This window comes from Excalfactoria chinensis, chromosome 23, assembly GCF_039878825.1.
Source record: "Excalfactoria chinensis isolate bCotChi1 chromosome 23, bCotChi1.hap2, whole genome shotgun sequence".
NCBI classification, from domain to species: Eukaryota; Metazoa; Chordata; class Aves; order Galliformes; family Phasianidae; genus Excalfactoria; species Excalfactoria chinensis.
In genome coordinates, this window is record NC_092847.1 from 483,746 (window position 1) to 505,894 (window position 22,149).

Consider the following 22,149-nt stretch of genomic DNA (forward strand, 5'->3'; position numbering starts at 1 on the left):
TGTTGAAATATGAGGCTCTACCAAGAGTGCCAACAGATTCTTGCTATTGAGATACACCAATTCTGCCCGTCCCATGTGCCATCGTACCCCCAGAAAGCTCTGAAGGAGTTTACTCACCTCTTGCTTGGCGGTCTCATCTTGGAAGCAGGTGTGCTGGAGATAATAAGCCCCCATGGCCTGGTATTTGTCATCGGAGGAGCACAGGAGCTGTATGGCTTTCTGGATGGTCATTGTGCCCCCATCTATCTCGTCACCACATATTCTGTGTCAAAGAGAAAAGAAGCATTGATTGAGCTCTCAGCCAAATAGACTGCTTTAGTATTGGGAGTTAATCAGAAGGAAAGAAAGAGAGCCAAAAATCATCCGTTCACATAGAAAAACATTGTGCATCCCTACTGCATTGCTCATACTCAGTAAAGAGATGATAGAAGAGGAAAAGATTCAGTAGGGTCACCAGGGCTAATGGACTGCGGATCCACTCCATCAGCAAAGCAGAAGAGACAAAATCTTGGTTGGTGCCTAATTATGTCTAAGATGGAAGGATTAGGCAAGAGAGAACCGGTGCTCGCTGCTGTTCACATAGAAGAATTAGTGGACAAGGATGAAACCATCCATCGTGTCATTAGGACAATCTAAAGGAGGCAGAGGCTTTTCCCACAGCATTTAATCCTTTGATGTGAGATGTGGTGGAAGCAAAAATGTGAGAGCAGCTGATGGTCTCAGAAGGTGAGTGCAGATCCCTTAGGAAAAGGAGACAGGCATGTCTGGAGTGATGGGATGGACAACCACCGAGTTCATGAGATGCTGCTAACAGCACTGAGACATCCCACTCCCAGGGTGTGCTTAGGAGTCTCCAAGCTCTCCAGAAAAGCTGTTCATCATCCCTTGTTAGAAGCAAAGAACCTGCACACAGTCTGGAGGAGGGCTGGGTTGGAGCAGGAGTGAAACCTTGGGTATAAACCCCTGAAGATTTGCTCCCTGGTTAAGAAATATCGAGGTCTTGCTCTCTTTGGCTTGTATTTATTCACCAGTGCTGATGTTTGTCCCCAGTGTTTTAACTCTGTAAAGTCAGAAATACGTACAAACTTCCATGCTGATGAAGGGGCTCTGCAGTGCAGCGTTCCTGACTATGGAATGGCCACACAATGTTCAGAACCAACATGAGTCAAACCCAGAGCTCCCAATTGGGTTATTACTGTCTCAATGGTGACAGGATACAAGTAGGAAATATTTTGTTGGCAGTGAATGAAACCAAAGAGTGTGGGAACCCAGCTGGGATGGGTTGTCAACCCCAGACAATCCCACGGCCTCTAATAAAAGAGGATTTTTAATAAGATCTTTAAATGAACCTTATATTTATGGTATTAAATATTACTATTAGAGAGCAACGTGACCTTTTCAAGGCACGGGATACGCAGCATAGTTTTGATTGTTCCAAAGAAAGGTAAGAACAGAACTTACAAGAAAGGACACCCGGAGAAGTTCACCACCTCCAGGAACTTACAATTAGATCAAATAATTCCTCTTCAGATATAAAAACTCTCACCTCCCCACAGCACCAACCTACAATCTCCACAATTCTCCAGCAAATCTCATACCAAATATCAAAAGCCAACAATTATGCCATGCTCAGAAAGGCGTAATGAAAGACTACGTGTCAAATTGCACCCAGTTGAAAGTCCTCATTTAAGCCCCTGTGTAGTCAATGGAGAGAAATAGGTGCACCCAAAGAACAATCTGCTTCTGTGTGCTCACCATTTACCCTAAGACAGGAAGATCTGACCCCGGAGGTATCTCTGCTGATGTAGAGGAATAACTGATAGCAATCATGTATTGAACGTTAAGAGTACGATCTTTAAGGTCAGATGAACGTCATCCTATTTCTGCACTAAGAATAAAACATCACTCCATCATATGCTTTTTCTGCATTTGAACTTGGCTCCATTTCACTTGAGACGAGGAAATGCAGAACAATAAAGTTTAAACTAGGAACTCTATCCCACGTTCTGTGAGACACAACAGAGCTGGGATGAGTGGAACCATAGGAACTATGGGAATCTGACCTGGTCCAGCAGGACAGGGAGGGAGCGCATGAACAGACATACCAGGTCAGCTGCCATACAGCACAGGTAATCACAGTGGTGGTGTTGATAAGCAAAACCCTAAACCAGGAGTACTTTCTATGTGAAAGAAGGTTGCCTGCTTTGTTAGTGATTCAAGGAAAGGTATTTCCTACACATCCACTCCATAAAATGTCCAAGCCCTTTTTAGGCAGGGAAAACTGGGTAGCCAGTTCTGCATGAGAATAGATGGGAAAAGCTCCATTTCCAATGCTGGCTCACTGACAAGAGAAGTTCACAGAGTGTGAGCAGCTGGACTCTCCCACGCGCCTTAGAAGCAGCAGTGATTTCTCCCAGCTGAGAACATAAGCACCCTGGCAAGGCCCATAATATAGGAGATTGTTCATCAGTCATGGACATTCCTAACCAGATCAACACCATCAGAGCTACACTTTGTTCCAAGACAAATTCTTGGAGTAAGGCCATCTCCAGCCTGGGCCAATGCTCCTGGTAGGAAGAGCTCCAAAGGCTGTTCTTCCACAAGAAAGAAGCAATCAGAACAGGGAGACCTCAATTAGCAATGATTCAACAGGAGTTAAATTAGATGATCAGACTCAGGTGAGGAAGAGAAACAAATACTTTGGAGGATCACTATCACAGAAAGGCAAATTCTCTAGTTTGATACTGATGCCTTTGGGTCACTACGTATTAGCAGATTAGTTTGTGCTAATTGGATCCAAGCCTCTCAAATGAAGCCACTCAGAACCTCGAGTGACCTCAGCACATCCCAGCCCTACAGAACCAGGCAGCACTGCAGCAACCCCAGTTTGCTTTGGATGCAAATATACCTTGCAGACAGGTTTACATCACACAGAGCCAACACTGAAGTGGTCATTTTTAGAGGTAGCTTGCTCACATAAGAACAAAACCAAACCAAGATGTCTTTCTTTTTACATGGATCCGCTTTCATTGTGTGGCACAGCCCTGGGGAGTTTATGTTTTGATACCGATCTCCTTTGGCTTATCCCAGACGAGAGGAGGTCTATCAAAAACACCTCTACCACCTTCTCTGACTCTCAATAACTGTTCTGTGTTTTTACTATTCAGAATGTTTCTAGAGGGTCTGAACTTCTGCCTGGGGATCCACGTCATGTATGGTTCCAGGACATACAGCAACTGTCCCTTTACTTCAGCCACCAGCAGGTATCCAACGCCCTTATCAACATAGCACCAAAGTATTACACACTTCCAGGTCTCCTACCAATCCTCTTAGCCTGGTCTCATCTGAATGTGATATCCAAAGCGCTAATGGCAATGTGCCTGCAAACACAGATTAAACAACAGAATGGTTTTCCTGTGCTTCCAGGTCCAGCTGGAGAAGGAGAAAGGCTCAGAGTTTTCTGAGATACATGAAACATCTTTTATTCCTGCTTCTTGTTATCGCTACGTGGTGAGCCAGGCAGGTGTGGAAACTTTCTATTGTGAAAGCTGAACACGAAACCATGCTTGTTATAAAGGCAAAACCTCTGCCTGAAGATTTACTAGAATATGAAATCCAGAGCCTCAAATAGGGACCTGCTGGCATCTGTTGCCCAGCTAAGCCTTCCTTCTGCATGTAGAGGTTAACAGTGGGGTATCTACAAGCAAACTGCTCCCTACCCAAAGACCAGCCTACCCAAATCCAGACTGAGCTCTCCAAAAGCAGAGTCCTCCAGCCAGAGATGTTCTGCACAGCAGAGAGAACCCAGAGACATTCCTAACCCACTTCCAGAGGACAACAACACGCTCCAGACCAAGGCTAACTGCAAATTTCCAGATTCTCTATCCAAGCAAATGGCTTTAGAGATGGATGGTTTGTTCAAAGAGGACAAGAACTGAGCATGCTTCCCGAATTCCAAAGATGACAGCTGACAGCCTCTCCTCCTTGAGCGTAGCCAGCAATGCAGTCTCACACAAGCAGGGGGGTGTGCCCCAACCCAATCAGATTTACTCAGGGGGCACAGCCCCCGTGCAGCTGAGGACTGAAGCCTTCATTTCCACACCAGAACCAGTTCTGCCAGATGAGCGATGCCCCAAGCCAGGAGAACTGTCTAAACGGAGCCACTCCCCAGCCAGAGGGCATCCAGCACTGCAAAGCATTCCTCCCGCACCAGCAGCCCTCCCTCTCTTCCATAAGCTCCATTATTCCACAAGTGACCTTTGCAAAGCAATGACCAAGTCTGCAACCTGAGGGCTGAGCAGTGTGATGTTGGGATGCCCCAGAGAAGCCCTCCTGCATGGGATGAGCACCCAGCAGACACCTTCCCAGTGTAGGAGCCAATTGCTGTCCTGCAATTCATCTCACTTTTGTCCCTCCCACAACATTTTCATGCTCTTTAGACAGAAATTCCCTAGGACAAGTTACTTGCCATTTATGGAACGTCTCTGTTTCCCATTCCAGAGGAATTACAAAGCTTCTGGAAAGAGCAAGCCAATGCCACCAGTGCTCTGGGTTGGTCAGAGCTGGTTTTGCATGTGTCGGATTGAAGGGAACTTGGCACACAGGAGGACAAGGTTTCCTGACCACACGTTAATTAATGGGCAAGTGACACTTCTTGGTAAACACACTCGGGTGCTTATTCCCCTCCTCAATGCAAAATGAAGGAGGTTGAGCAGAGAATTAGCCCAGCATTCCAATGTGAACGAGGGCACAATGTGGGCGCTGCTAACTGCAGGAGGGGATTTTCTCCTTAACTACAACACACTTGGGTCAGAAGCTCAACAAATATCCCTGTGTGGTGCGAGTTACACCAAAGGCAGTTATCTCAGTTAAGCAGCCTCATGTTGTGTCGTACAGTGAGCAAACTCCCCAGGGCAGCAGAGAGCACAAGAAATGAACTCAGGAGGTTCCAGTTCCTGCATGGGAGGTGGGATAAGTCCTTGGTAGTGCAGGCATTGCTGGACGGTGATGCAGCAGCCCCTGAAGATGCAGACCTCCTTCTCTAGCCTCATAAAACATCACACGATATCCTCCAAGGCTGCCGCAAGCAGCAGAATATGGTTTGTACTCACTGCTTTGCTCTACTGCTGATCTTTTATGCAACATTTACAAGGGACTTGGTGTGAGTGGGACATGGAAAACAATCCTCACCCATTCCTACTTCAATGGGATTAGATGCTCTGGATAGAAAGGAGAAGAATAGCTTCCAATCTGTTTTAGCTAGATCAATTATCCCAAGTAGATTTTTATTCCCTTCTAACTTCTGACTCAAAGTGGTATTTTTCTGGAACCTGAACTGGAGAAAAGAAGCAAGGGCTGGGTGGGAAGGCAGAATGGAAACATGACTGCTCAGCTCTGCCCTGAGTCAGACCCTCAGGAACCAACTCCTTCAGCTTCAGCTGTTTTTTTTAGGTTGGTTCTCTGCCAAAGTAGAGCAGGGTGACAACCAGGAGAGACACCCAGACTGCACACCAGCCCTTTTTGCTCTTCACATCCCCACCCTCATCTTGCAAAGGAGCTGACAGCTAAAACCACTGCAGAGGCACCAGGCAGCATCTTGCCCAATATCACACAGCTACAGCAGAGACATTTGCACTGAGCCAGCCGCATCGGTCTCTCCATAGTCCATAAAGAGAAATAAGCCCTTTGAGCATGACTCATCTGACCCACTTTAGATGCCACTGCAGGATGCGATTAAGCACGCCGCACACTTGTCAACAGATCTCCAGTGGCTATAAAGCAGCTCAGGTGACAAAGTCAGACAGACAAACCTCCGAAGCAACATCAGCATTTACCCAGATCCATCCCACTGCAGCAAACTTACTTGGAGCCAGACTGAGCCTGTCCATAAACCGCGTCCTGCTTGCAGCTCATCACAGGCTGAGCATAGACCACATCAGGCTTGTTGCTGGAGGGGCAGGAGAGAGCCCGTGCTGGCATTTTTTTACTTGTCCTGGTAGTTCCTTGCTGGGTGCTACAGCTGCTGTAGATGCTCTGGCGGTTCAAGGTTGCCTTGTGCTCTGCCCGACCCCCAGCCTGATTCTTCCTCAGTGTGCTCCGCGGTGGTTCACAGTAGAGGTCGGGCTCACTCCGGCTGCTCTTGATGTTCTGCACAAAGCAGTAGTCGCTGCCGGCCCTGTTGGGGCTGCAGACTGCCTTGCTGTAGTGCTTGCTGCCCCAGCCCTCCATCTGGCTGTAGGAGCTGTAGCGCCGGTTCTCCACATCCCGCTTCAGGGTCCCGTTGTACAGCTGGGCAACAAGAAAATGGGAGACAGCATAAATTAGGAAGGGTTGAGTTGGAGGTCAGTGATGCCGAGCCCACTCATGTATGGGTGTTACAGCTACCAGATTCCTGTGCCTCTTAAGTATTTTTATGACCTGATTTCCTAGTCATATAATCATAGAACTATTGAATCAATGAATATCCCAAGTTGGAAGCGGATCCATAAGGATCATCAAATCCAACTCCTATTATAGAGTCACCAAACCATAAATTCATGTAGTCATGGAGTGGCTTGGGTTGGAAGACACCTTTGCTGCATGAAAAAGGAAGACCAGACCCAAACTCTTTGCAAAGAACCACTCAACCCAAAGCAAGCCCACACAGCACTTGAGCTGGCCAATGTAAAGCACAGACCCCATGAGGGGTCTGCATCCTGCATACCTAATTTTCATCACAAGTCATGCCGTGTGATGAAAACAAAGCATCAAAATACATGGGAGCACAGCCTACCTGCAGCCCTTACAAAGGTGCCAAATCCTCCCTTGAAATCTGGGGACTCAGTGATCAGGATTTGGTATCCAAGAGCTTGGAATCAGAAGTGAAAGTTCCAGCACAACTCTGCCATACAGCAAGTGCCTTGATCCCAACACATAAGGTCCAACCCAGCTTGGAAGAACAGGAGGCAAAGGCCTTCCTCCTTGTGAGAGATACATCACTTTCCATCACAGAGGATGTTGAACCATTCTGACCTTCCAGCACTACCCATATTTATTTTTAATTTCCTTTTGCTATTTTGTTCCATTCTCCCTACAAGTTCCTTAGGAGGGGAGTAAAAGGAATGAGAAAATGGAAAAACGAAACTCATGAATCTCATCATGCCAAGAATCTTATTTGTGACAAGGTGTGTAGTGGCAGCACCTACAATGGGATGCTTCAGGAAGGAACAGTACAGGATGTGATGCAAGGGATGATTTGACTAAGCCAGGAAAAAAAGTAAGAAGAAAATAAAGTTCTTCTACTGTTTTCCCCCCAGCATTCTGGTGATCAGCACTCTGAGATGTAAACAGAAATAAAAGGGACTGATGGATTTGGTGCCAGAGACCCGCTTATCCCAATGTCCTGCCTCATCCCCCTTGGGTTCACTATGGCATATGGTGTGGAAAGCCCATGGTGCAAAGGTCCATGGCTGTGCCTATCTGAAAAAAGAAACCAAACCAAACCTTTTCTAACCTAGGAACACCATGCAAAAGAGCACTTGGCCTCCTGAGCAGCATTACCCCAAATCCCGCTGCTCTGCCCCTACTTCATCCCAGCCCTCAGCACGCTCAGCATCATTTCTCTCTCCAACACTCAGCAGAATTGTCATTATGCTAATTAATTAAGCCAAATAATTCCATTAAGAAACTGATCTTCAGGAATGCGGTGAATCCTCCCTGCTGCATTCTGGAGAGCTGCACAGGTAACGGCTGGAAGCATTCAGAACAGGTTAGGAAGCAGAAGAAGAAACCTTTTCATCTGGTTACACTGGACCCAGGTTGCTCTGCCACTTGAGCACAAAGCAGAAGGACTTTTGATACTTTCACTCTGCAGGTTTACATCTAAACAGGTGAACTGCTGGAAGGGGAGAAAATTCTCTTTGCATTTACTCCAGAGGATGCAGAAAAAAAACCTGTTAGTGCTGCAGAATGGCAGATAGCAGGCTGGGTGCACCCTACAGTAATCCCAGGGGTTTGGAAGAAGAATTTGCATGCAATAAGGAGAGGGAGGACGAGGCACATGGCTGAGCAGAGCGAGCCTTGGGGGTTGGAAATGATCAGGGTGGCCATGCAGCAGGGGCACTCAACCCCAAGGTTCACTTTGGCAATGAGTGACCTTTCAGGAAGGGTCCAACACAGATGAGGGCATCTTTCTAAGGGTGACACCATCTTCCTTTGAGTTGCACTCAATGATCCTTGTGGCTCCCATCCAACTTGGGATATTCTGTGGAACCCTCAGGACAATGATGGTGGGATGCAGCCAATGCAGGACGATGCAGGGTGGCCCTTGGGGAACCCACAGGCAGGGCTTGCTGCTGGCAGGCTGGAGCAGCAGCCTTTGGACATGAGCCCCATCACATTGCTTTATGAATCACTATAAGCCAGGATTATTATGTAGGGCTGTCAGAAGCTTGGCACAGCCACAGAGCCCCTGGGCATTTACTGAAGCCAATTCAGCTAACCGTGGAAGTGCCAGCTCGTCATTTATCTAAAGCTATTGTTTGCTTCCCAGTGTGTTTGGATGGGATCTCCACCAGCAGAGCAGGCGAGGGAAGGTGTGAGCACGTCCGTGTTTATAGGTGGGAATCAGCTCTCCTTTATTTCCTGCTGCGTTTCAGAGCAGAGCAGAACATTGTTCTCCTTCCTGCCAGTCCTGGGAAGGGCGCAGCAAAGCTGCTGCCTGTTTGGAAAGTCTTTCTGCAACACAGGGAGCCCTGAGCAGCAAGTCAGTGCAGGTCCTGGCAGGGCGGGGAGGCCTTTTGCAAACTCATGGGAAAATAGTTCCCGTGTGATGTGAAGCTCATTACCAAAGTCAGTGCATGACTTTTATTGCTGATGCTACCCGATGCTTGGCTGAGCCCATTTTAATCTCTTTCAAGTGGCACGGACCTAATTGGTATCTTAGAATCCCTCTTTGCAGCAGGAGACTGATCCAAAGCTCCAAAATCGATGAGGAACCTCCTGCCAGCTCCAGTGGATTTTGGAACTGCTTGCCAAACAATCCCTATAAACTCACATCCAGCCCCATTGCTTCTTGATCTCGGCAGAATGCCACCTCTGTGCCTTAGGAGCAGAGCCATGCCCACACAGAAGATGCTCCCCAAGGAAAGCCACCTTCACCTCAGAGCAAAGGCAGCAAGGGGACAGAGTTCCTCATGTTATCTATTTGTTGGACGCAGCAATCAGGGAGATAGGGAGCAGAGCAAAGCAGGAGTGAGACACTGCTGTCTGGAGAGGAGATGTCACCTCTGAAGGTGAAGGTGATGCCACCACACAGATGTGGTTGGAAGAGCTGCTTGGCACCACCTCCAGACTTCTGCTGTGTGTGTGCAGAGTGAGCTCTCCCTATGCAGAATGGCATTAGTGAAAGGAGATCATCACTCTCACCCTTTAAACCCCCTCAGCCACCCAGAATTCCTGACACCCCACATCCCATTAGTGGTAGGTATGTGCCTGGGGGTGGGTCAGCTCCACACCTCGCACCCTTAGCAGTGGGGAGAAACAGTGCAGAAGGGCAGGAGTTCCCCCAGAGAGGGTTGGGAGCAGCACACAGTGATCCCATCATCCCATCCACCCTGCAGGAGTTAGAAACCACCTCAGAAGAGCAGGGATTGTCACCATGTCTCCTCCCCAGGTCTCTTCAAGGATATGGGATGCTCACATGCAGTGTCCCAGATGTGAGCATGCTCATCTCCCTTTTTCTAAAGGAGCCTGTGTCTTTGAGGCCAAGCCTGGAGAGCTATTCATTCATATTAAAACTAGGAGGGGAGGCACGGGGAGGAAAGGGAGCAAAGATGAGCACTGATAGCACACAGGTGCTCTTATCAGGCCTGAGCATTAAGTGCTTCCCCTCACTGCCAGCAGCAAAGACCTGCTTCAAAATTAGCAAATGCGTGTGGAGCACTGGGACTAAATTATCTGACCTCTTAAGGAACAATAACTGCAACCTCCAGCACTCCCACCAGGTGAATAGGTATCTCTAACCTCTTATCCCAACCAGACAAAAGAAACGGAGCTGGAGAGAAAGTCAAAATGGTTTTGTTGGGCTCTTCTCTGTCTTTTTTCCTTCCTCTGTTTGAGGAGCACAGAGGAAGGTTTGCACCGTGCTCAGATCTCAGCACTCCTTCCCTCCCAGATAACTGGGTGTTTCTGACTCCTGCATCTGAGGACGCGATCAGTTCATTACCCAGCTCTAATTCTTTCCCTTGCAATTTGTTTGTTTCTAGAGCTGCAGACAGAGAGAAGTAAAGGACTCCGAATAAACACGTCAGGAGCAGGCTTCTCCCAGGCTGCAGGGCAAAGCACAGGCGATGCAACATGACCGCGTCCCACCCTGAATGATGGGTGGGGAAAGCTCCTGATGCTCCCTTGCGAAACGCTTTCGCTGCTGCCTGTTCTGTGCTCCACTGCAGGGAGAAAGGGGGAAAAAAAAATTGCAAAACCAGCAAATATATTGTTAATCCATTTCTGAAACGGCTCTTCCCCGCCTCTCCCGAATGCTGCCTTTTCATCTGGTTCTTTACGCAGCTCCGCTTTCGCTTCTGATGGTGCAGATAGCTCCTCCAAAGCACAAAGCCTCTTGCAAAACCTTACAGGGAAAGCAGGGTCTGACCAAGCAATGATGTGCAGTACAATGGCATGATCCTGGCTCCACCTTAGGCTTTTCTATGGAGTTCCCCTCCTCAGGCTCTGGCTAAACACCACCAAAGCTGTGCCAGCACACTTGCTGCAACTCATGGGCCACCAGACTGACAGCAGCTTTGAGCCCAGTGCTGAACAGACCCCATTTTTGGGGTCCTCATGCAGTGCTCTGGCCTTACACCACCATGCCCTGGCACAGATCCTGCACTGATGGCACTGGGAGCAGGCAGCCACTCACAACTTGTGTTATCAGCTTGGTGATGAAGGTCTCCAAGGGTCTGATGAGCTCAATGGTACCAGACCCAAAGTCACCACAAAAATGTCTCTTAATACATTAGTCTGCAGCCACTGGTGTGCCCACTGCTGCATCCCACCACCAACACAGGGCAAAATGAGGCTGCCCAGGGAGATGGCAGAGTCCCCATTCCAAAAGGTGCTCAAGGAACATGGAAACGTGGCACTGAGGGACCTGGTCAGTGGGCATGGTGGGGATGGGGTGGACTTAGGGATCTCCGAGGTTCTTCCCGAACCCCATAGCCCTATAACTCTATAAAATGGGACTGAAGGCTGAGACAATCCCTGACACATGAGACAAAGAAACTGTGCAGCACGTGCTGGGTCCAGCTCTATTACCCAGACTGTTATATTGCAGTGCTGTGATCCTGTGGTGCATCAAGGCACTCCACCATTAGAATCAGCAGAAAATGACCTCTAACTGTGGGTAAATCAAAGGTTCTACCCAGTCCAGTCCAGATTGTTGCCATCAGCTTTAGGAAGCTCTTCCCTCCAGGTCTATCATCCCTTTTGCTCAAATACTGAGACACCAGCAGCTCAATAAGGGAAGAAAACTCAGAAGCAAAAGCTTGAGATTTCCAGCAAGATAGAAAACCAGACAAAAGCAGTAAGTTGGGAATAACAGCATTTAAGAGCTGTGGGTGAGACAGGGTAGATGGCATATCTCCTTGCTATGAGGCTGTCATTTACAGTCACCATCTGAAGCAATGCACTGATAAAAGCAGTGTCTTAAGCTGCAGCTCTTTGAAGCAGCAGCACGGACACATTGCCTGTTACACTTCCCAAATTCCAGAAGTATTAAGAGTCATTTCCCTGACTGCTCTACTGGGTTGCTTCCCTGAAATGCCCGAATTTGCCCGTCCATTTCAAAGGCCTTTAGGGCTTCTTAGAAGCATTCCCAGCACTAGGAAGGAAATGCAGCTTTGTCTTCAGAAATAGATTTGCTTTATCCCCTTCCCCCCGATGAGCCAGGAATTACAGATAGGAAATGCTCATAAAAATCCTGCCTGATTTCAAATAAGTCCTAAGTCCATATGAAGTCAACCTAAGCTGGAGGCTGGGCATGTGATCCTATAATATACCTCCAGAAGAAGCAAAGCAGAGGTTCCTCAGTGTGACAGGGGAGCACGGTGTCTGCTCAGCATGTTAAGCAGATTTAGGCTGGAGGTTATATGTTCCCTTGTGCCAATGGCACCTGGGATTCATGGCCCCTAACTGCAGTCCTGTTAGGTGGCTGCTCCGACCATGGAAGGAGATAACATCCAGAGGGCTGACTCATCCTGACCTGACAGATCTCCAAGATAGAGCAGATGAATCACTGCCATGCCTCTCTGTTGGCTCTGGGAGGAGTCTAGACAACTTGTTAAGACAAAATGGCTGATTTTCAGATAGACCAGGTTTTGTAAGAGTCATTTCACTGTGAATCCTTCACAAGTCCTGCTCCAACTTCTTTCCCATATCCCGAAGACCTTTACCAAAAGCTTCAAGAACACAAGGCTGATGAGACCCATGTTTCTGGAGAGAGACCCTCCCAGACCATCAATGCAGAAGAGCCCTTCAGAGAAAAGCCATGAGCTGCAGAAGTCTGTGGCGAACCAGAAGTGACCAAACTGCTCTGTGCAGTGTGCTCTGTGGTGTCTGTTGGAGGCTCCAGTCTGTGTAATGACCACATGAGACGTCCATCAGCACAGCAGCCACTGGTGCTGGACCCAAAGCCCCACCTAATGCACATCTTGCAGGAGCCACAACAGACAAACAGCAATAAACTGTTTAAACACTAGAAATAATAGACTTGTGAAGCTCTGAGGTTCCACCTCTGGCTTGAGATACACATTGCTGAGGGTTCAGAAAACTCCCTGGGAAAGGACATTGATCACGGGGGGGGGGGGGGGGTCCGTGCCCAGTGGTGCTCTGCTCTTACCCATCATGGACACACTCAGCCTCACACCAGGCTGAAATATCACTGTCTGAGATTTAAACAGCTCAGCAAAGGACTTTGAAACAGCTGACAGACAGCGTAAATAAAGATTTCAAAGGCATGCCAGTGCTCCCAGTCCTTCCCACTGAGCATGCATTGGCACCAAACCCAGCGGGTGACATTATCACTGCCTGGAAGCAAACAAGTGCACCACGGCCATTAAAGCAGATGACAGACGAACCTTTGTGAAGCTGAGGAATGCTGATGCTGTAAACAGGCAGAGGATCTGGCAGCGAGCAGGAAACACTGCAGCCCTCTGTCTCTGTGCTTGAAGCCAACATAAGCACCTTTCCTGGTTCAAACCTTTGATGGTTGGCGGGGAGCTCCTTTGCAACCCCACAGTTGTTGAAAGGAGCCCTTTATTTTTCCTGGATTCAAATGCCAGATCTGGGAATTGCACCTCTTTACTTTACAGCTGATGAAAACCAGGGATGAGCAGAATACAGAGCCCAGGTGAGGGGCAACACCAGCACACACAGCCCCAAGAGACACAAGTGCCTCAGAGATCTTCCCAGTGCAACTGAGTGCCACCAAGGCTGACACCAGGACCTCTATAAGACATGTAATCTCCGACTGCACAGACAAGCACAGTCTTACACCTGTGTTTTCTGACAGTCTGTAATATAACATGTTCTCTGGGAGAAGCAAAGCACCTCCCTTCCAGTTTCAAAGAACACCTTATGGATGTCCACAGCAGCCTTGGCACTGGCTGCCCAGGGAGGTGGTGGGGTCATCACCCCTGGAGATGTGGCACTGAGGGATGTGGTCAGTGGGCACAGAGGAGTTGGACTCAGGGGATCTCAGATCCTCCAACCTTAAGGATTCTGTGATACATTGTAGGAACAGCAACACAGTTATGATGCAAACTCCCTGATATCCCCAGTCAGCTGGGCTGATTTTGTTCAGTTTCTGTGCACATAAGTTGGAATTGCACCATGGATGCACTCCAAGATGAGCACATCTCAACGTGAGACCTCTTAACTGAGGTGTGAGTCTGAACCCATGGCCTTCAGGCAGCTACAAACATTATGTGCTGTTGGCATATTAATCCCTGAGAGCAAACTAAAACTCATCCACAGTAAAATTCCCAGCCACATACAACATCAGCATCAGGACCTGATTGATATTTGCTTCAGTCTATGGACCTTCTCCTCTGCACTGAAATCTGTGCTGGAACAGCCATAGCCATGCATGACCTCTCTCAGAGCAACTTCTGAAGTGCCATGGCCTTCCCACCCAACTCCTGCTAGAGGATGCTTTCTGTACAGGTTATCTCAAGAGGATGCCACAGTCCCCAGATAAAAGCATCTTACCGGATATCCCCAGCTGCTGTTTCCCATTTGGGTTTTGGTGTAATAACTACCCCGGGACGTCCCGTAGCCATAACCATCAGCTACACAGTCGTACATGGAACCTGTAAATGGAAAAAGCACTGTCAGTAGGAGTGGGAAGCAGCAGACCATCCCAGTTTTTCCTTGCAGTGAATTTTGATCCTTTCAACTTATATATGTAGATACTGAAGAATAACAGAGTTAGAAAACCTATAAGAAGCACAAAACAGAAAGTCAGTAAGTTGAGCCCATTGCAGGCAACCCAAAGAAGATGTTTGTTCCAGAAGAGCTCCTAGAAACTCCAACCCCAGACTGCAAGTGGTACCTGAAGGTCTTCAGCAGAAAAGACCAAGTGCCATAAGAGCTACCGTGGGCAAGAGCAGAGTGGGTCAAAATCTCAGCCAGTATCTCAGGTCTTACAAGAGAACAGGATGCTGTTTTGGAATCCCAGAATGGCTTGAGTTGGAAAAGGCATTGAAAGGCCACATGGTCCCACTTTCTGCAATGCACAGGGACACCCAGAGCTCCAACAGCCCTCAGAGCCCCATCCAGCCTGGCCTTGGGTGTCCCTAGGGCAGTCACCCCACCTTTAATCTTCATCCCCACACTAACAGATCACACCATTTATACTGTGCCTTCACAGAAGTGAGTTAGACTCCATCATCACAAACACAGGATATGTTCAGCACTGCAAGAAAAGAAGATGCAATTCATCCTCTTCCTAAGCTGCAATTCCCTTATGCAGTGCAATGGTAAATGCAGCAATGACAGCAGAGCAACAAGGTTCTACATTGCAGCAAGTAAGAATTTGCTCAACTGCAACAGCCATGGACACAGAGAAAAATGAAAGCAGCTGCTTACATTCAGAAGGCATCAGATATACAGAGATCTCCAAGAAAACACTCTTATCTCCATTGCCAACCTTTAAATGAGGTCTAGGAAGAGGTGGACCCAGGATCCACCCCTTCTGGTCACTCACATACATTGCATGCACCTGAGCTCTCCTGCTTGGCCCTCCCTTCCCACCAGGTGCTCCATCACTGTTTCAAGCCATGGCTTAGCATTTCCATTACACCTTAACACCCTTCAGATGGTCCAAAAGAGTTCAAGGTCATTTGAATTTCATTTTCAAAACTGCTCAATAATTGTGGCATCCCAAGTCCCGTTACGAGGAAGTGCAAACCCTACACTTCAATTATCTTCCAGGGAAAGCTCTGAATATCTAACAAGCTACAGAATCAGGACTTACCTGTCTCAAGTTATGCACCTAAACTGGTGGGTAATGTCAGAAATATCCTAATCTTTCTGATCGTTTGATAAGGCTCATCTCTTGGATAAACTGGATGAGCTCTACCACAAGGGCCCTGAAGCCACTCAGGTCTCCTACAGCCAGCGACCCGTAGAACGTATCTTGTTTATTGCTGTGCCTGAGGCATCCAGAACCTGTTATGTTGATTTGGTACGTGGCTAAAAATCCTTGCATTTTCTCAGGAAGGTTGTCCCCATAGTCACAGTAATGAGCTTTTCTTTCTGTCGTCAATGCAATGGGAGCAGCACCACATGGATGGCAGCATCTGAAGAACCTCAAGGAATGCAGAACAGGCAACAGTAGAGCAGTTGCACAGGCATATCCTTGTGCAGAAAATGGCAGGATCTCATTTTTAACCATGTTTACAGACATTAGAGCATTCACAGAGCATTGTTCCAGGATGCCCATTATTATCATTCTAGCCCCGATTGCTTCCTATATATTAAGTTGCATGGGACTTGTCATGAAGGAGATGGCCACCAACATGCAAAGGGAGGTAAATGCATTGGCTGGATAGCACCCCATGACATCCCACCAAGCACTGGAGGAGTGCAGGGTTGGATTTTGGCAGGGCTTGGGATGGGAAATCTGGGCCAGGTGACTCAGCGGAGGACAGAGCTGACAATGGGAGTTGTGAGAGCAATCCCATAACAGTTTCCTGGGAATTAGTTCTTACAGTCCTTCTCCCAGTCTGTGCAAACATAATGTATCTGCAGGCTGGAATTTCCGGACACTGTTTGTGAGTCAACAGCTTCCTTAAATGGAAGAAAGCGTTTCTGGGTGTGACTCATGGGTTAATCTGACCAATCCTAGCCGGGACATTGCTGTTCTTCCCAGCATCCATTCCTGCCATGCACAGCACTGTAGACTTGGAGTTGAGCAAGAAGACACCACAGATAAGCCAATTTTGGCACTTGTTTTAAGAGAGAATCATAGAGAATTGTAGAATCATTAAGGCTGGAAAGGAGGTCTAAGTTCATCAAGCCCAACCATCAACCCATCGCAACCATGCCCACTACACCATGTTGCCACATCTACACGGCAGTGTACAGCTACATTCCTGAACCCCTCCAGGGATGGTGACCCCACCACCACCCCAGGCATCCCATGGCAGTGCATTACCACTCCCTTAGAGAAGAAATGTCTCCCATTCCACAACCTGATCTTCCCCTGGCACAACTTGAGGCCATCACCTCTCAGCCTGTCACTGTTAACCTGGAGCAGAAGCTGATCCCTCCACCCCAACCTCCTCTCAGGAGCTGCAGGGAGTGATGAGGTCTCCCCTAAGCCCCCTCCAGAATGAACCATCCCAATTCCCTGTCCCTATAAGACCCCATTGTGCTGCAGACCCATCACAGCTTCACTGCCCTTCTCTAGACACTCTCCAGGCCCTCAACGTCTTACTGGCATTGAGAAGCCCAAAGTTGCTGAAGAGTTGCCTTCACCTCCACGAACTTGTATACAAGAGCTTGTAAATATATAATTATAAAAACCTCAAACGTTCAAAGCTGCCTTGCTGGTTGGAGAAGGTGCTTCTCTGCCACCGCAGCACTGTGATTTGTTGCTTGGTCTGAAGGCTGGGTAGAACCCAATGATTTTATGGTGGAGGTGGCTTTGCTTTGTCCTGCAAGTTTACACAGCTCTCTGCCTGATTCTTCCTGAGGGACAGCAGGGATGTGTGCAAGCAACCCGAGGGGGGAGAAGGGCAATTCCTCATCTCAGCTGCCTCAAGGAGGAAGACCACATGAGATGGTCCTCAGTCCTGCGACTTTGGGATTAAGCAAACAGTCTCCAGAGAAAACTGGTCAATCTAAAACCTCCATGAAATCAGGGAGAGTGCTCATGGGCATAAAAACTAACCACAGCAGCTAGGGGATGCAAGAGGTTGCCTAGAGAGCTGTGAGTGCCCCAACCCTGGATGTACTCAAGGCCATAAATGGGGGCAACCTGAGCTGGTGGGGCAGACAACCCATGGCAGGGGTAGGGCTGGGGGGGCTGTAAGGACCCTTCCAACCCAACCATTCTATGCCTTGAAGAGCTTTCACTTAAGTGCTGTGAACACCACTACATGCCAGCTGTGCCCTTCTCTCTGTCATCAGTCACCCATTAGTGATCATCACAAAGTAAGACCTTGCTACAACACGCTGTGCCTGAGCTTTAGGACCCTCTTGATGGGTTATTTGCATCCTCCAAAGGTGACTTGATACCCTTTTAAAGCTGAAAGACTGATGGTGAGGAGAAGAGTTATGTCAGAAGAGCCGCTTGTTGAGCGCAGCAGCAGAAGATTTCAGCCGGACGCATGAAGTTAACAGGGAGCTTTGTGGCAATGGAGGCGCATTAATAAACATTAATCAGTGGCAGGGAAAGGCAAGACAAGAACCCGTCACTGGTAGTGCAGGCTAGACAGGTTCAATAATAAACCATGCACAGCTTTAAAACAATGAGGATGATTAAACATAGGAAAAAAGTAGTAAGAGGGCCTGTGGGAAGCACAAAGCACGATGCCTCCTAGGAGAGAAGTGTTGGAGGAACCCCAGAAGCTGAGATTCATGCAGGAGTGACCAGATGGTGTTTTTGCCTTCTGGCCTATGAGCTGAAGGGTTGGATTTTTTGGCTTTGCTCAATAATCAGAAAGGTTGGTGGAAGAGCTTTCACTGAATCATCCCGCAGTGGGGGAAGGTGACAGAAGTCTTCCCAACGCTTCATGTCTGCAAAGCCCTCTTTGTGCACATCAACATAATGACCCCATTAGGTTGAGATGGCCAGGAGGACTCAGTTCAGCTTGGTTTGCCCTTTTCCCCTGCCGTGACATCACATTCATTTTCCCCTGGTAATCTGCATTATTCCCAGACACAGAGCAAAAGCTCAGCACACACCAGTTTGGGTCACGTTGCCCTGCTGGGGCTGTGCCCATGCCCTATGGTTGTGCATGCAATGGGTGACAGCAGGACCTTCAGACAACGACCACAACTCCTTGTTCTGCAGTTAGCGAATGGCTTTTATAGTACTGATAGCAGGATGTTAAGGGAACATCTGCTCCATAGGAACACCAACTATGGTATGCAATGCCTCCCACCTCTGCTGCATGCAGTGGGATGCATGCCTGTGCTCCCCACCCTACAGACACGGCTGCATGCATTCCTGAAGCAGCAGAAGGTTCTGCTCTGTTCTCCTGCTCGGACCACATCTCAAAACGCAGTGACCTGGGTTGATACCCAACCAGAGACATGCAGAACAAACAGCACTCCAAGGTTTATCAGGATGTTTTGCCAGTACACCATCTTATGCAGGAAGCATCTCTGAGGAATCACATGTGGATGCATGTAGCTGATGCTGGAGGAGCATTTGGACACAGATGACCAGAACTGCTAACAGATCCTTGCGGCTCTTTATAAGGAACATTAACTCTTCTCCCTACATCTGCTCAGCTGGCCTCAGAACCAGCAGCAGCAAAAACCAACACTGGTCAATGCTGTGCTCTGAAAGCTCAGCACAACCCTCCAAAAGAATGAATAGAAATAACTGGGAACTCCTTGTCCTTCTGGGAGCCCCTCTGGCACTGCAGCTTCCAGGTTGAGGCACCTGTGTGGCACCAGGAGGGCACCTGGACCTGTGGTGGGAATGGAGGCAGCTGCTGGGAGTGGGATGTGACTCAGCTTCCCTGGGACGCAGACACCAGAGCAGCACATTTCCACGCAGTTCCCATTCCCAGACCTTCCCAAAAGTGTCTGGAGGAGGGATTTATGTCGAGCTTGTCGAGCAGAGATGGGCAGCTTGGGGATTTGCTTTGCTTTATTTCTTTCCCATAGTTTTCACCTGAGCTCCTCTCCAAACAGAACAATCCTCCTCTGCCTTCTGTCCTTCTTCCCAAGGGCAGCAGCAGGAGATGCCCCGCAGAGCTTCCCTATTCCCTCTATGACTGCAATCTCAATGCATGCACCCAGGAGGGCTCCTATGGGAACACTGCCTTGGCAAACCAGCCCCAAATGTGTCCGGAGTGTGGCACCTCCCCAGTGCTGAGTTCTGCCTCTTGATCCTCCTGCTGCCAACTCATCATCCCCAGCTCACTGGGATTATCTGCAAACACATCCCCGTGTCCTGGGTGAGCTGAAGGACTCGGCTCCAGCTGCTCCTATACCCCAAGGCTTTGCTCTTCCCATTGCCCCAGCTGGAGCAGTGAGCTCACTGCAGCTGCTGGTGAAAGCAGCTCTGAGTCAGGGGGGATTTGTGCTGCTGTGCCCATCTGAGTTTGCAGCTCTCGACTGGTGAAAGTTGGGCTAACCTCCAAGTCAGCTTTCTCCAGATGCGAGAATAGTGAAGGAAATCCTTTCCCAAGCTTTGAGACACAGAGAGGTGTTCCTGTAGGAAACCTGGTTCCAGGACACAGCCGAGCAGTTGCACAAGCCCTGTGCACAAAGGTGAGCAGATGTGTGGTGTCTGCACCCTGATCTGGCTATCTCAGAACAGAGGGGGCTGCAGAGCATCCCCCACTGCATCACTGCCAACCTGCAAATGGGGACATACCGGGAGCTCTGGAAGCACATCCCAAGCTCAGATCAGTGACCTGTATGCAGGCAGATCCATGATGCTGGGAGCTCTGGCTGCACAGAGGAGGGGCAAAGCTGCAGGACAGGATGCTTGCGGAGGAGCAGTAAGCAGAGCTGTAGGCAGCTGCTCCAGCTTTGAAGCTGGGGAGAACAGGGATAGGAGCAGCATACTGACACATCCCAGAGCCGTGGGGACATGGAGCAGTTCAGCCCCACCGTATTCAGACACTGCATCCATCTGCACATTGTACCACAGTTCTTCCATCCTCTGCAAGAGACCCCAGCGTCCTCCAGCCTAAGTACCCCACTCTTTGTCCCCCATGAACCAAACCCGACACAAGCTCACAGCAGTGACACCCACAGCGGCTGCCCTGACCCCAGAGGGGACGGTACCTCGGTTGGATTGCCCCACGCTCGATGACACCGACGACTTCTGCTTCTGCCTCTTCACCGTCATCATCACTTGCTCCTGGACCCGCTGTTTTCCCGTGCCCTTCGTTTTCAGCTTGTGATCCGAGGGCAGGGCCAGCGTGGAGCTGGCCTGGTCTTGGAAGCACTCATATGCCAACGCTGTTTTCAACGGAGAGTGAAGCATGGCTGCAAACCACAGGGGACGGGGAGCTGCTCTGCACCTGACCACGCGCACCACGCAATGCCACAGCGACCGCCTCTCGTTTTGGGGTTAATCTCCCGAACCCCTCCTTGCCATACGTCCCCAAGCCCAGCGTGTCTCAGGGCTCCTTCTCCCAGCTCAGCTCCCCGCCGTGTGAGCAGGCACACCCTCTGCCAGACTGGATATACAGCCCTGCCTGCACACACCCACGCGCTCCCCGCTGCCGCCGCCGCTCACGGCCCTGCAGGGCACACAGCTCTGCTGCCCTCACCCCCAGCTCTGCCCCCCAGGATGGGGGAGTCCTGAAGGGAAAAGGGGGTGAGGGGTGGGAGAGGGGTGGGTGCTGCTGTGTGGGGTGGTGGGATGGAGGGTCTCCCACGCTGCTTGCTCGTGGCATTATTCCTCTTGGTGTAAGTTGGGTTGAAATGGTGTCCCAGTGCTGACTGTGGCCATGCTGGGAGGCAGCACTGTGGGTCAGCAGAGCAGTGCTGCATGCCATGCCCTGTTCCAATGTGGGATCTGGGTGATGCTCCCAACTTGGTTTGTCCAACTCTTCATCCTCTACCTGCACAGCTGCAAACCCAGCCTCCAGAGCCCAGGATCTGCACGGCATCTCATGGGTCCCTCTTATGGACCCCCACAGCCAGCTGATGAGACCCCTTCCCAACAGGAGTCATGCCATTGGTTGTGACCACTTTACAGCCTGGCTTTCCCCCATGGATGAGTCAGGATAGCCCCCATGCAAAGCACTGCGGCCATCTATGCAAGTGTCTTGGGACAGCATGGAAGAAGTGAGGACTTTTTTCAAGAATATAAAGGGACGCAGCAAGATGAGGATTCACACATTGAGTTTTGGCTCTGAGAGGTTTCTCATTGCTGCAGAGTCCTTTGCGGGGAGTCAAACCCCTCAGCGTTGGTGGGATTTCAGGTCACAGCAGTGCTGCCAAGCCATTGGCAATGAGAGAGGAAGGAAGCCAAGGGGAGGACACTTGGGGCTGAGGCTTCTTGGGACCCCTCAGCACGGGACAGGAAGAGCAGATTCCTGTGCACTGCCATGGAGAGAGTCCCCACTAGAGGAAACCCCAACAATCATCACTCGAGGGAGCAGCACCTACAGGCCCGGTGCTGTCAGCTCACAGATGCTGAATCCCTCATTGAGACTCAGAACAAGGGCACCAAGAGCTGAATCATTGCTAGTTCTAAACCCCCGGGGTCCCAACTCCTTTCACACAGCCTTGTCTTTAGACCATGCCCAAGACCACGTGGCCAATGTCCAAGTGGCGCGAGAAAGACTTTCTGCTGCTCCCATGTTTGTTTTCACCCTGTAGGGAAAACTCTCTGCCCTTCCACTCCCGATAGGGAATGGCAAAGCAATAGCTGAGTGTTGTTGCTTTCCTGCAGCCTCCTTTTGTCTCCTG

General features: G+C 49.4%; 1 protein-coding gene across 1 annotated transcript in view; it reads right to left on the reverse strand.

Annotated features, from left to right (window-relative positions):
- PKP1 (plakophilin 1) overlaps window positions 1-20,713 on the reverse strand; it is a 32,763-nt gene extending 12,050 nt beyond the window's left edge. The window contains exons 1-4 of the mRNA XM_072356113.1: window positions 20,512-20,713; window positions 14,245-14,345; window positions 5,864-6,288; window positions 118-262 (exon numbers count right to left, since the gene is read on the reverse strand). Of these exons, the coding sequence (XP_072212214.1) occupies window positions 118-262; window positions 5,864-6,288; window positions 14,245-14,345; window positions 20,512-20,713 (873 nt within the window). The remainder of the gene's footprint in view (window positions 1-117; window positions 263-5,863; window positions 6,289-14,244; window positions 14,346-20,511) is intronic.
- Window positions 20,714-22,149: the final 1,436 nt, after the last annotated feature.